The 12,778-nt window shown below is 57.4% G+C and overlaps 6 protein-coding genes across 6 annotated transcripts; 3 read left to right on the top strand and 3 right to left on the bottom strand.

The window, feature by feature from the left end:
* Window positions 1-956: 956 nt before the first annotated feature.
* GGTG_10548 (hypothetical protein) lies at window positions 957-1,651 on the top strand. The gene is made up of 3 exons (XM_009228422.1): window positions 957-1,237; window positions 1,318-1,398; window positions 1,482-1,651. Exons 1-2 carry the CDS (start codon window positions 1,040-1,042, stop codon window positions 1,360-1,362), a joined length of 243 nt encoding a protein of 80 aa, XP_009226686.1. The 5' UTR covers window positions 957-1,039; the 3' UTR covers window positions 1,363-1,398; window positions 1,482-1,651.
* Window positions 1,652-2,069: 418 nt separating this feature from the next.
* Window positions 2,070-2,429, bottom strand: GGTG_10549 (hypothetical protein; the record flags this gene model as incomplete). The annotated part of the gene is made up of 1 exon (XM_009228423.1): window positions 2,070-2,429. One exon carries the CDS (start codon window positions 2,427-2,429, stop codon window positions 2,070-2,072), a length of 360 nt encoding a protein of 119 aa, XP_009226687.1.
* A 381-nt stretch (window positions 2,430-2,810) lies between these two features.
* Window positions 2,811-6,303, bottom strand: GGTG_10550 (hypothetical protein; the record flags this gene model as incomplete). The annotated part of the gene is made up of 4 exons (XM_009228424.1): window positions 2,811-3,970; window positions 4,025-4,978; window positions 5,046-5,961; window positions 6,030-6,303. The coding sequence occupies 4 exons, from the start codon at window positions 6,301-6,303 to the stop codon at window positions 2,875-2,877; spliced, it is 3,240 nt and encodes a 1,079-aa protein (XP_009226688.1). The 3' UTR covers window positions 2,811-2,874.
* Window positions 6,304-6,694: 391 nt separating this feature from the next.
* GGTG_10551 (hypothetical protein) lies at window positions 6,695-8,587 on the top strand (the record flags this gene model as incomplete). The annotated part of the gene is made up of 2 exons (XM_009228425.1): window positions 6,695-7,075; window positions 7,151-8,587. 2 exons carry the CDS (start codon window positions 6,695-6,697, stop codon window positions 8,525-8,527), a joined length of 1,758 nt encoding a protein of 585 aa, XP_009226689.1. The 3' UTR covers window positions 8,528-8,587.
* GGTG_10552 (hypothetical protein) lies at window positions 8,518-10,609 on the bottom strand. The gene is made up of 5 exons (XM_009228426.1): window positions 10,119-10,609; window positions 9,452-9,997; window positions 9,189-9,293; window positions 9,060-9,093; window positions 8,518-8,943 (listed from the first exon to the last, which is right to left on the bottom strand). Exons 1-5 carry the CDS (start codon window positions 10,346-10,348, stop codon window positions 8,626-8,628), a joined length of 1,233 nt encoding a protein of 410 aa, XP_009226690.1. The 5' UTR covers window positions 10,349-10,609; the 3' UTR covers window positions 8,518-8,625.
* An 80-nt stretch (window positions 10,610-10,689) lies between these two features.
* On the top strand, window positions 10,690-12,741 carry GGTG_10553 (hypothetical protein; the record flags this gene model as incomplete). The annotated part of the gene is made up of 5 exons (XM_009228427.1): window positions 10,690-10,919; window positions 11,303-11,767; window positions 11,872-12,063; window positions 12,136-12,562; window positions 12,694-12,741. The coding sequence occupies 5 exons, from the start codon at window positions 10,690-10,692 to the stop codon at window positions 12,739-12,741; spliced, it is 1,362 nt and encodes a 453-aa protein (XP_009226691.1).
* Window positions 12,742-12,778: the final 37 nt, after the last annotated feature.

Raw genomic sequence — 12,778 nt, forward strand, 5'->3', positions numbered from 1 at the left:
GCGCCCTAAGGCTGAGCCAAACTTCTGGGGTTTCGCCAGCCCTGTTCTGGGCATATGTGGCCGCCGGGTGCTCCACCACGTCAGCCTCAAGCATTCACATTTGAGACGTATTCTTTTGCACCGCCAAAAAAAAGTCCGAGACTTCATAGTCCGATATGATCTTCATCCTGTTTGACTCCCCCCTGCGGCTAGGCTTGGCAGTAGGCCACCGCGTATAGCGCACCATCATTTGTCGTTCCATGGCCAATGGGAAGCCTTTTCTGTGCCACTGAACAGAAACTCATGCTACTGCTCAACACCTGCAGAAACGGATGGATGGCTGCGCATATGACGCCCACATCACGGTAATATCATGGCTGTACCGCATGGCCTTCAATGAAGGGAGACGAGTATTACCCCTAACGGGAAGAACAGTGGCAGAGGCATGAGAGAGGAAGGTCATGAACAGACGGAAAGCTTAGAGTCGACAGGACATGCAATATCTCCACAATTACCACCTAAAAGCTGGCGATCACATCCCCACATTTGAAAATACCCTACAACGCTAGGATGATTCACCGCTAACGGATGATAGTCTCGGTTGTTGGCCCCCGCCCGGAGTTTTGAGTTCACCAAATCGAAAGGAAACACGGACGGAGAGTATGTGCTCTAGTCGTTAGTGCTGAGATCCCTTGTCAAACACCCAAACGAGCGGCGCCAATCGAGGCATGAGGATACCTCGCGGGGCCCGCAGTGGTGCTGATCAATGACCAGAAACTGTGAATCCTTGGGTTGCTGATCGGCGGTCTTCGTGGATCACCATGACAGGCTGGAGCATTGAGTGTGCGTCCAGGAACCGCAAGTCCGACAGAAGGACTCCAAGCACTCTGGAGACAAGGAAGCCGCTTTTCCCGCTTATAAAAAGCCAGAGACGGCCTCTCGAACAACCTCAAATCTTTTCTTTTCTCCCAGATCACAGCAACCCTGAGAGAAACCATCACACTTCACCCACAGATCCCTCGTTCTTCTCGATCAAAAAAAACCCAACCCAACCGCCACCATGCAGTTCCTCGCCGCCCTCACTATCCTCGCCGCTGGCGTCCTCGCCGTCGCCACGCCCGACAATCTCCAGAAGCGCGCCAACTGTAATGAGGTACTGCCTGCGTGCGCTGAGGGGCATATCGTCGGCCAGCAGGCCTGCCCCTGTCCCGGGCAACATAACATCTGTGACCTGTGGGCCTGCGCCAACAACCGCCCGGTGAGTAACATCCAGGGGCAGTCTCTCCTCCACGATGTTTGGAATAACCGCCGTGCTTACCAGAACGGTTTTGCACACAGATGGCTTGCGGCCAGGATGGTACCGGCTGCGTCTGGGTTGGCTAAATCCGAGTCGACCTTGCCAGTTGGAAACTATCAAAGGTGAGAAAACGCGGTCCCCCATATTCCCCCCCTCTTTTGGAAGAGGAAGTAGGAGTTAACCTTTTTTAATGCGCCACACGAAGACACGTTATCGTTGGCGCCACCGGGTAGCTCCCAGTTTGCGCTTCGTTAGTGTGTGGGGATTTTCTTCTTTTGTAGCGGGAAACTTTTGGTGATGTTGTTTTGGACGCTGTAGCAGCCGTGGCTAAGCGACTAGCCACTCTTTTTGAGCTAATAAACTTTTTGGGCCCAATACTCCACTCTTCTGGCGGAGCAACGCTTGGCAACAGGCCGCCATAAAATATGTTCTTCGAATAGCAAACATGCGCTGCTTAAATGACGAAGAAAGTCCTTAAAACTAACTTGCATTATATAAAGCTCTGTTGAAAGCTGCCCAAAACAGTTTCTAAAACACCCGGCATCTTTCTTTTAAAGCCCTACATTAGAAGCCTTTGGTTTCGATAGCGACTAATGGCAAGAGCAGGAGGGAGAGAGGCCCAACAATTGAACATGGCGAGATTGCCGTTGGATCGGCTGAAGGGTTTTTCTTGTGAAAGAAAGATGTTGCCTATCCATCGGGATGTTCAATTCAAATTGTATCATGTTGGATAAAGCCATAATTACAGCCGGGGTTTTCCAACAGCCCTCTTCTCACGTCGGCATATGTCCCCTCAGTGCAACCCCTCCACATACGCTTTCAGATCCAGGTTCTGCTGCTCAAACAGCCTCTGCAGCATCGGCTTGAGCGCGGCGATGGCCCCAGTAGCCAGGCCGGCGTAGTACGGCTCGTAGGAGATGGACATTGTCGTCCCGTCCCCCAGGTCCGCGAGGATGGTCGGGTGCTCGGCGCGGTGGAGGACGCCGTCGGCACCGTCGTCGGACCGCCACGCTACCATTCGACCCCCGCTTCCGTCCGGCAGCTCCGCCTCCATGGCGGTAACGATCTCGATGCTGGTGCTGTTGACGAGCGGCAGGATCCCCCACGTCGTGAAGGTGGTCGCGGCCCCAATGTAAAGTCTGATATCTTGCATTGTTACTTGGCATAATCCGCTTAATAGTAACGTGGCTAGTTCGTCCTCGGACGGATTTCGATCTCTAATTTAAGCTCCTGTCCCTAGCGATGTGGTAATCATCATATTTAAAGGACTGGTCTTTCGTTTGTGCAGGGTACTAGCTGGAAACCAATAACGGTGCGTACACGTCGGCGTACAGCTTCATAAGCTCGTCGGGCAAACAGTCAATGCAGCGTTTCAAATCCGTAACCATCTCATCCAGGCAGGAAGCTTCCGTAATCGTTTTCGCCATAAGACGAAGCCAAAGAAAAAGCAAGCCTGGCCGCAAGCCAATCCTCGATCTCCTGTATAGTTGGGAGGTTCTCGTTGCAAAACTTGACCATGCCGCTTGCCTTTTTTCACCTCAAAACTCGAGCGTAGTAGGATGTCGATAAGGTAGTCCGACAGTGTGGTAATATTGCCCTCAGAGTCGAAAGTCGGCTTTGTTGAGGACGTCGAGGTGAGGTATGTGTGGGCAATTACTTAGTCGGTCCACGATTGAAGGGTAAGGTCGCGCACTGAGGCACAGTTTGACTTTCCCTTCCAACCCCAGGGGTTTTCCTAAGGTATCGATGACCTCCATAAGCTTAAGGAGGCCGTCGGCTTCAAGTACCTCGTCAAGTCCGTCCACGAATACGGCGATGGATCTTGGATAATTTACCATAACATCCAGAAGCATAGACTGTAGGTCCTGTTGAGACCAATCCATTGCCGCCTCCGTGACGGGGATCGTGGGATCCTTTCGAAGTATGCAAATGAGCGATATCTCGCTCTTGGTAAGCAACTGGTAAAGCAGGGAGCATAAGAGGCCTTTGATACTCCGCTCCATCTGGGTGCCGTTCAACCAAAAGAAATGCGAGACGACGATGGCTCCAGGGCTCCAGATGCCCAGGAGACTCTGCGTCTGTTCATGTTGGGCAAGATATTTCATCAGCGTCGTTTTCCCTGACCCTGGGTTGCCAACGATCCAGTATCTCGGTTCCGTAGATCTAAGCCAGTCGGAGAAGCTGTTCCAGGAAGCACTCTCAACGCCTTTTCCCGACTCGGTGCCATCGGTCTCAGAGTCGGTGGGTTGGCGCACGACATCTGATAAGGGATTGGAAGAGCTATCAAAGTCGGCTGTGGGATGTTTTGCCACCATCGTATGCTGGTAGCCATGGCTCCCATGATTGAAAATCCATTCCAAGGTCCCAGCATGCGGTGGGCGGACCTGGCTGCTGCGGTCATCGACCATGAGGCTGCGCAGGAGCCGCCCCCGCTGGGCGTCTTGCCAAGCCTCTGCTTTTTGTTCGATGGGGCTTCTAAGAACGGAAGATATGTACTCCATCAGCGATGCCTTCAGTTCTGTTGTCTTTTGCGTCGTGTGCGCTTCGCCTGCTTCCACGCTCTCCCTGGTTTCTGCGGCGATACGCTCTCCCGTCGGCAAGGCTTGTGCAAACACCGGCGCGGTGACAGCGGCCTCCTTCTTGCAGTACTCGTCGAGAAAAGATCGGAGGTTCGCATCTATCCGGGGCCTCTCGCTGCGTACTGTTGTTAGCAGTTGTCATCCAACCTGGCTACAAGCGCCAACGTACTAGATACACGTCAGAAGCCCCGTATGCAGCAGGCTCTCGGCTTCTCGCAGCTCACGCTCCAGTCTCGTGAGGCACAGCCTTATCCTCGCCGTCATGTCCGTGCGCTTAAGGAGGCTGGGCTCCCCGCCCAAGTCCCGCGCGACGCGTACACACATTTCTGCCATGTCTAGCAACTGCTTATGTCGAGGGGCCGGTTTGGATGGAGCGCTTGCACTCGTACCGACGCTCGTCGCTGCTGTCGCGGTCGTGGTTGTGGTCGCGTGGCGCCGAATCTGGTCGTAAAGGGGGGCTAGCATTTCGACAAGGGGGGCTAGCATCTCGGCAATGACTAGGAAAGCGAACAAGTCGGGCTGGTGGTCTACCCGCTCCATATCATAGATAATCCTGCGCCCGACCTTGATGAACATCCAAATGTTGTAGGCGAGGCCGAGCGTCGCAATCAGTTCGAGGTCGTCCGGGAGGCTACCACTCTGCGAGGTAATGTCGCTGCCATCATCATCGTACAAATCCCACTTAAAAGGATTTGTGCATTCGTCGTCCCGGGAGCCGTTGTCCGGAAGGTTAACACTCTGTGAGTTGGCTTCGCTGCCATCGCCTTCGTCATCACCGTCGACATGCGGTAAGGAAAACAAGGCAACGCGCTCGAGGTGCAAGGCGATGTGTTTGTGCAGTTCGCTGGCCGCCGAAAAGTTGCAGATCGGACAGCGCCTGTCGGGAGGCACGAGACTCGACTCGCCAACGTGCCTTCCAGCCCCGTGACAGGCTGCGAGGTGGGCCTGATACTCTTCCACGCTCGAAAATGACAGGCCGTCGTGTTCCAAACAACGCCATGCTGCGAAGTGATTTGTGGTTTCATGCTGGATCCAGTCTTCCCGAGTATCGTAGAGCTGGTCCGGGTTTCTGCAGGCCTCGTAGGTGCAAACATATGGCCGCAGGTCGCGTATTAGGTGAGCCCTGTAATGGGGATTTAAGTACTAGCACCGCTGCGGGAATGGACATTGGCATAAAATAAGGAGCTTACCTCCATGCCTTTGTGCTTAGGGATGTAGCGGGGCACAAGGTGAAGCAATACGGGCACTCGAAGTTCTTTTCGCCTTGTTTCCGCTTTGGAGGCGGCGGGAAGTCGACATCCTCAACGCCGGGATGGGAGGATGGGGCGTACTCTGATTGTGAGACCGCGGACCGATCATCCCAGATCGCGAGCTGCGTCATTTGTATCTGTAGGCATGTGGCGGTTGTGACTGATGCCACGGGCATCAGGACGGAGTCCAACCCGCCTGCAGATCCAAGTCCGAGATTTTCCAAGGCTACCATGGCCGAAGTGGTGGTCACCCTTGCATGCTGCGCAACGCTCTGTGTGTGGAGCTGGAGCTTCTCTCTGTGGTGCGTCCAATATGCGAACTGCCGCCTGCGTCGAATGTTTGCCCGTGCTAGTCGATCGACAAGAAACGACTCGGTCCCGTCCGAAACACCACTGCGATAAACGGAAAGCACCGACCGTATTGGTTCCCAAACCACATCATCTGGGCTTGACCCGGGGTCGAGGTTCGCAGGGGAGGGAGGGGGCTCATTGATAGATGCGTCTCGGGTTGCATTGTCCTTGTGGTACTGGAGAAATAATGAGCTGACGTAGTCGCGATCGAATGGCTCGGCCTCTTTCAAAAAGTCCCGCTTGGACTCGGGGTCGATCTTCTGATAGACTTGGGCTTTCGAGGAGGCAAATCTCGTGCTCGGGCTGCGAATCCGGGTAGACAGCTTGTAAAGGCGGTCGATTGGATCACGCACGCTGTCAAGCAAAAGGTCGATGTCCGAGTCGGCTTCGGCTGGTGTCTGTGCAGTGGGGGAGACATCTAACGTCCAGTCGCCGTCAGAGTCGTCGGGATTGTCGGCATCATGAGGGCTCTCGTCGTCAAAAGCGCCACTGCAATATTGGAGCACTGTGTGCCAGTTCGATTACGTTAATTCGAAGCAGTGCAGGCGGGCAAACAAACGACGAAAGCCTGACCTTGATCCAGAGAATCCACGAGGTCCGTCATGAAGCTGGCGAAGGTTTTTTTCAGGGTGGCAGAGTCTCTGATGCGATAATCCAGCGACCCGTGCCCTGGGACGAACAATCCCATATTTATTGCCCATAACTCGAACCGGTCCGATTCTGCTGCGAATTGGGTGCGCGGCCATTCCCTGTGCTTTGCATCTCCAGCCTGGCGATCGAGGGCGTCAACCTCACCAAACAGACGCCTGATGTCGAAGCCAACCCTCGAGAGCGTCGGAGCCGGCATGTCTCTGATGGCTTCCGATTTGTAAACAGGGGAGATGGTGCCAGGAGAGCAAAAGCCTGTCGCAGCCCGTTTACGGTGGGTTATTTTGCGCTTTGATGGGAAGCAGGAATCGGGAAGGAAGCGGAGGCGGGGAGGGATCGCTCGCCATCCAACTCTAGCAAAAATGAGAGCCTGCTCCGGAAGCCTGCGTGAGCTGCAGCATGCATACGAACCCCGCCTTCTTGAATTTACCCGTGTGATAGGGTGATAATACCGGGCACGAAAGACAGTGCCGTAGGGGGTCAGGCTGAGGAGGGGTTTTTTGGGGTTTTGGTGCCCAGCCACCGGACAACATCGGCCTTATGCGTCGCGAGGGCTGTGAGGCCCGCATTCTCCTCCCAACCCTACCGCCATGTCTGGATTCGAAGTTGTCGGTGTTGTCCTAGCCGTGCTGCCCATCCTCGTCGCCGCGCTTGACGCGCCTGTGATTCCGAGGACCCTCGCGGCGTTTCGGAAGCGCGCCTTCGTCGCCAAGCTCGCGCGCGCCCTCCTGCTCCAGAAACAAACCATCGCCGAGAACATCAAGTCCATCGCTAGCCTTAGCGGCTGTGACGATGTCTGGCTTGTCGACGACGACCCCTTCACGTATCTTCTCTCCAAGCAGGTCCAAGAACAAATCCGAGACTATCTGGGGGAGGAGAACTACGCTGCCTTGAGCGGGGTGATGACCGACAGCCACCAAACTCTGGAAAGGATAGCTGGAAGTATCGAAGGGCTGCTGCCCGGTGGCGAGGTTAGCTGGGGCCAGCCATGTTAATATTGTTATTCACAACGCAATCTTGCTGACGCTGTGACTTGAACGAACCAGAGTACCTCGAACAAGCTGCGCGACATCATTGCCACCAACGATAATGCAAAAGGGAAACCAGACATCCGATCCCGAATCAAGGTGCTGTTCAAAGGACCGGATCTCACCGCAGCGGTAAAGGATCTCGACGATACGACGGCTCAAATCGACCGATTTGCGAGAGTTCTTGTGTCTAACCAGCACAGCGCGACAAGCATACCGTCCAGGAAGGCCACAAACCTTGCAAGGGCTTTGCGGCGGATCCGGGATCTCGCCGGAAAGGTACCTGCCGCTCTCAATCGCGGCTTCACATCGGGATGCCACACACAACATGAAGCAAACCTGTTTCTGGAGGACCGACTGTCGACGGCCGCTGGCATCTTGGATCACGGCCGGATGCGGACCCAGTCCGACCCGCTGATGGACTTCCGCCTTGCAATTGCTACCCGGCATCCCACCGGACTGTCGTGGGCTTATGAGACGGCGGTGCACGTTTTCAGGGAGGAGGACGATGAGTGCAAACGGCCGGCCCTTCCCGAATCCCCGGATCCCAGTCGACACGGGACCCCGTCCATCCAAGTCGTCGCGTTTGGGGCATCGCTGAACCCGCCCCGGATCCCGCCGGACATCCTCCACATCGAGAGTATCTGCGGCGTGCTCGAGGCCCCAAGCAGATTCGGGGTGCCCCAGGGCGCCTGCTTCGTCCTGACGCGCCAGCAACGCATCGGTGTGTACTGCCGCCGCAACAGGGCCGCGGCCACTGCCTTTCCTAAGGTCAGCGGAAACAAGATCTCGCTCGGGGCGCTCCTGTCCGCGGCCCACAAGGCCCCTCTCAAATTCCGCATGCTGCTTGCCCTCCGGCTGGCATCCAACCTCCTCCAGCTGTCCCAGACCCACTGGCTGCAGAAGCCCTGGTCCAAACACGAGCTCTACTTCCCCGTCCGCCCGCTCCCGCAGGGGGGAGCCAAGGGACTTGCCTCTTCCCCCGCCCACGAAGCACCCGACTTCAACCAGCCCTTCATCTCCCTCGCCTTGGAAACCAGCGGCCCAGCCCCCACCTGCCCGGGTGGTGCCATCGACGCCAGAGCCACACTCCTAGAGCTGGGAATCCTTCTCCTCGAGATCTGGCACCAATCTCCCTTTGAAGCCCGCCCGGCCGCAACAGGAGGCGGGTACTACCAGCGCCTGGCGGCGGCGCTGGAATGGCTGGACGATACGGCCGACGTGGACCCCATGCCGGAGCTGTATGACCGTGCGACGTCGTTATGCATTCAGGGTGTGATTGGGGGGCAGTCGAAGCTGGCGGATTGGGAGGATATGAGGTTTTGGGCAGGCATGTGTGTGGATGTAATTGAGCCGTTGGAAAGGGGGTGTCAGGTGTGGCGGAGGGAGAGTTAATTACGGGTTTGTATTGTCTTGGTAGCTGGGACTGTAGCTGTAGTAACAACGAAGTCGAGCGTGCAAGCTGGGCTACGGGCTGTGGCCTAAAATGAACATTACAGCTTAATAATAACAGACCCGTCTGGCTGGACGAGCCCCTTTATTCCATATCTGGCCGTGTACAACGTCCACGTGAGGAAGCCGTGCAGCATCATCTCGAGCGAGGAAGCAAACTTGGCCGCGGACTCGGCGTGACCAGGAGCGGCGTCGTGTTTGGCCTGTCGGCGGATCTCGTCCGCGGCTTCGACGGTGGCACGCGTCGTTTCCTCGAACTTGGCCACCGCCTCGGCCAGGATCTGCTGCGCGTGGTCGCCCCCTGCCACGTCCGCCTCGGCGAGGGCGACAACGAACATGTTTGTGAGAGTGCCGTCGGTCTGTCATTGTGCCGGCGCGAGCGAGGCGTTAGCAAGCGCCTTTTAACCAATGGGGAGGGATGCTACGTGTATGTTTGTAGCCACAAGTTTCTGTGAGGGCATGCGGCGCAACATACCAACTCCTTTTTTAAGGAAAAGATGTCGTTCGAACTAGAAGCAAACCCCCAATGTCAGCCGCTTGGGATATTTTCCACGGCAAAGTGGTTGCAGAGATTTTTAAAAGGTTAGAATCATGGCGCCTATACATGAGCACGTTCTTGTTGAAATCGTCCAGCATGATGTTAAACTGGCTCTGGATCGGCTCTGATAGGTCGGACATGCTGACAGGAGCGTTGTTACCGCACTTCATGCTGGAGCGCGCTCAAAAGTTCTTCTGGTCAGCGAGCACTCCTTTAAAGTGGCAATGGTGTAGGTATGAAGACAAGGGTGGCGACGAGGACGAGTGCAAATCAGTGGCTGTTGCGAGGGGTTCGGGTATGATGGAAGCGAAAAATAAAAGTCCCCTCACACAGCAAGGGCGGCGTGGATGAGCGCGCCGCCGCCATAGTACCGTATACGCCAGTAGTCCTCCAGGCTCGGGAACCGGCCCGAGAGGCGGTGGGCCTGCTCGACGGCGGTGGCGGCGGCGAAGTTGCAGATCTGCTCCCAGAAGCGGCGGATCTCGCCCTCGTCGCACCGCGCGCGCAACTCGCGGCCCATGAAGACGTAGAGGCCCGAGGCCGGCGTGGGCGGGACCAGCTCGCCGCGCGCGTCGGTCCCGAGGTTCTCGCGGCAGCGGCAGCGGCCGCCAGCGGCCAGGGCGGCGTCCTCGGCCGGGTCCTCGTGGATGCCGAGGTGGTGGCCGATGTACCGCAGGGACTGGGCGCGGTAGGCGTTGCCGAGGTTCAGGTCGGAGGCGATGGTAGGCTGCGGCGCTGCCGGGCTGGTGCCGTCGCCGTTGGGGTCCACCTGGAGCTCTGGGAGCGCCCTGTCGACCTCGTCGTCCCAGAGGAAGATCCAGACGCTGTAGTGCGCGAAGATGAGGAGGACATCCCATTCTGCGACGGGGAAAAGTCTGAATGATGGTTTAATGGTGGGGCATGGTTAACTGGAATGCTCATGCTATTCCCTTTTGTCCACTCTAACCTTGTGGATGCGTCCAGTATGTGGTGAATAGGGTGGACGGTATAACTCACGCGCAAGTCAGGTGGGCCACATCGATGCCTTTGGCCTTTCTAAGGGCCTTTGGATCTTGTATCACGCTCTCTAGGATCCCTCCCACCTTCGGGACCAGCCGAGCGTAGTGTCGGTTGAAGCCTGAAGGCACGTCCGAGTACCATGGAGAAGGGTCTGGCACATGGAGGGTGCGGCCTTTCAGCTTGGCCAGGGCCTTCAAGCCCACATCGGGAATGAGATCGATAGTCATGGCGAGGGAGGACGTGCAGGTATTCTCGTCAGTTGAGGGTATATAGGAAGAGAGGATGGGAGCGAAGACTGGTGCAAGAGCGGGAGAAGTGAAGGGAGGTGTTTATGTGGGTAGGTAGGCAGGCTGGCAGTGTTGTCTACTGCATTAATATTCTTCACAAGCGCGTGGAGCAGGGCAGAGCCAATAAGCAGTACGCAGAGGGTCCTCCTGTGGACTGATATCAACCCCTTTATGTCGACGAACAGCTACCTTCCATCGCTGTCCTCCCACCCGCTCATTCGGATCCTGTTAAGCGGTGTCGGACCAGAACCAGCGATTCATCCGGCCCCGGGGTAGCATGCATGGTGCTTAGGCGGGGAGCACAGGTCGACATATCCAATGCCTGTTGGCTTCCAGCTCGCTTGAAGAAACCCTGCCCTCGCTGCAACAGAGGTGGGCAGCAAGGTAACGGCGATGTGGGCAGCCCAGATAGGGAGGAGGTGACGGACGGGCCGGGATCACGATCTCTCACCGTCTGTTTCAAGGGGCGGTATTCACGAAAAATGAATGGGGTGAGCGTGGTGTGCCATGAGTAAGCACGTCATCCTCGAGCCCGATAAGTTGAGTGATTTGACGGGCCATTATCACCCTATTTGCAGGGTAGGCTTACTAGATCCAGCAGTGTAACTGGAGTTTGCCGGCGAGGCCGGCCGGCATCACGGACAAAAGGGGCCCGCGGGCAAAGTGACCACACGCCCCATCAAGCCGCTTGGCAGATGTGGGTGTCTCTATAAGCGCTAGTGCAACGCTTAGATGCGACGTTGGTGCTTTTGCCGCTGTCGCCCCTGATGTGACGCCCGGGAAACAAAGAACCAGAAGAAAATCGGGACGCCAAAGGATGGAGCAATCCAGCCCCTGGGCTGGCATACTGGGCTTATTGATGAACATCTGACGATCCCTATACGATACTCCCAGCTCAAAGAGTCGGAGAAACAGATGCCGTGTGGGCCTCTCAAGGTGCCTCCTCCTTGATGTGCCTGCCGGGCGGCTTGCGGATTTGATCAGTCCGTTGGTGGCTGCGGCCCGCTGCGTGGTGAAATGCATCGTGCAGCCTCGCACCGCCGACGAGGTGTCCAAACCCGTGACGGCGCTGGCAGGCGCGGGCGTCAAGTTCGCCGTCCGCAGCGGCGGGCACACCTGCTTTGGCGGCGGCAACGGCACCGAGGACGGCGTGACGGTCGACCTGGGACTCAAGGCCGACACGACGGCGCGCGACGACCCCGGCGGGGCAAAGGTGGCGTCGATCAGCCCCGGCGCCAAGTGGCACGACGTCTACGACGCGCTGGGGCCGCGCGGGCTGACGGTGGCGGGCGGGCGCGACGGCGCGGGGGGCTGGTGGCGGGCGGCGGCAACAGCTTCTTCACGTCGCGCTGCGGCATGGTCTGTGACAACGTCGTCAACTTCCAAGTCGTGCTGGCCGACGGGCGCGTCGTTGAAGCGAACAAGCACGAGAACGCAGACCACGTCGAGGAGAACCCCGACAGCTCCTTCGCCGGCGTGTGGACGTACACCCCGCAGGCCAAGGACGTAACCATCTATTGCCTGCTCACAAATCTCCACGGCTCCAAAGATCAGAAGGCGTTTGAGAAGTTTAGCGCCTTCGGCCCGAGCGACGAGACGGGCGAGGCCAAGATTTCGGCCTTTGTGCGCCAGATCTCGCTTCCTCCCGGCCAGCAGTAAGTTCTTATTGGCCTTCTCCTACACCACAGCCTCAAGGTTTGGGGAGCACCCCCTCGACCCACACGCAGAACCCGCCAGCGAGATCTGGTTCACGCTCACGTTCAAGACGACCTCCGCATGGTCAACAAACTCCTCGCGGGCCACGAGGCCATGGTCGAGAAGCTCAAGGGAATCATGCCCGACGGCAACTTCACGACGCAGTGTGTCCTGCAGCCGCTGCCGGCCCTCTTCGCGCGCCACTCGGTCGAGCGCGGCGGCAACGTGCTCGGGCGGGACCAGGTGACCGGCAATGCCGTCCTCTGGCTCGGGACCGTATCGGCCCCGACCAGGGAGCTCGGCGACGCTGCGCACGGGCTGCTGCGCGCATACGCGACCGAGACCGAGGCCCACGCGCGCGAGCTGGGACTCGATGTGCCACTACGCAGACCCGTCCCAGCAGGTGCTGGCGACGTAAGGCGCCGCCAATGTCGAGAAGATGAAGGCCGCGGCAACCAAGTACGACCCCAACGGAGCTTTCCAGACCCTTATGCCCGGCGGCTTCAAGATATCCAAGGTCTAGTTTGGAGGTTTCCCTTAGCCTAGAGGAATGCTACGTGTGGTAATGCGAACGCCGTTACGGACACTAGTTTGATGATGTCGGGTACAAATACGGCGCAATCAAGGAAGGCTCTTGATGAAGACGTGCAAGCCATGAGTGTAACGCCTCGGGTG

The sequence above is a fragment of the Gaeumannomyces tritici genome (genome assembly GCF_000145635.1).
Source record: "Gaeumannomyces tritici R3-111a-1 unplaced genomic scaffold supercont2.6, whole genome shotgun sequence".
Lineage (NCBI taxonomy): Eukaryota > Fungi > Ascomycota > Sordariomycetes > Magnaporthales > Magnaporthaceae > Gaeumannomyces > Gaeumannomyces tritici.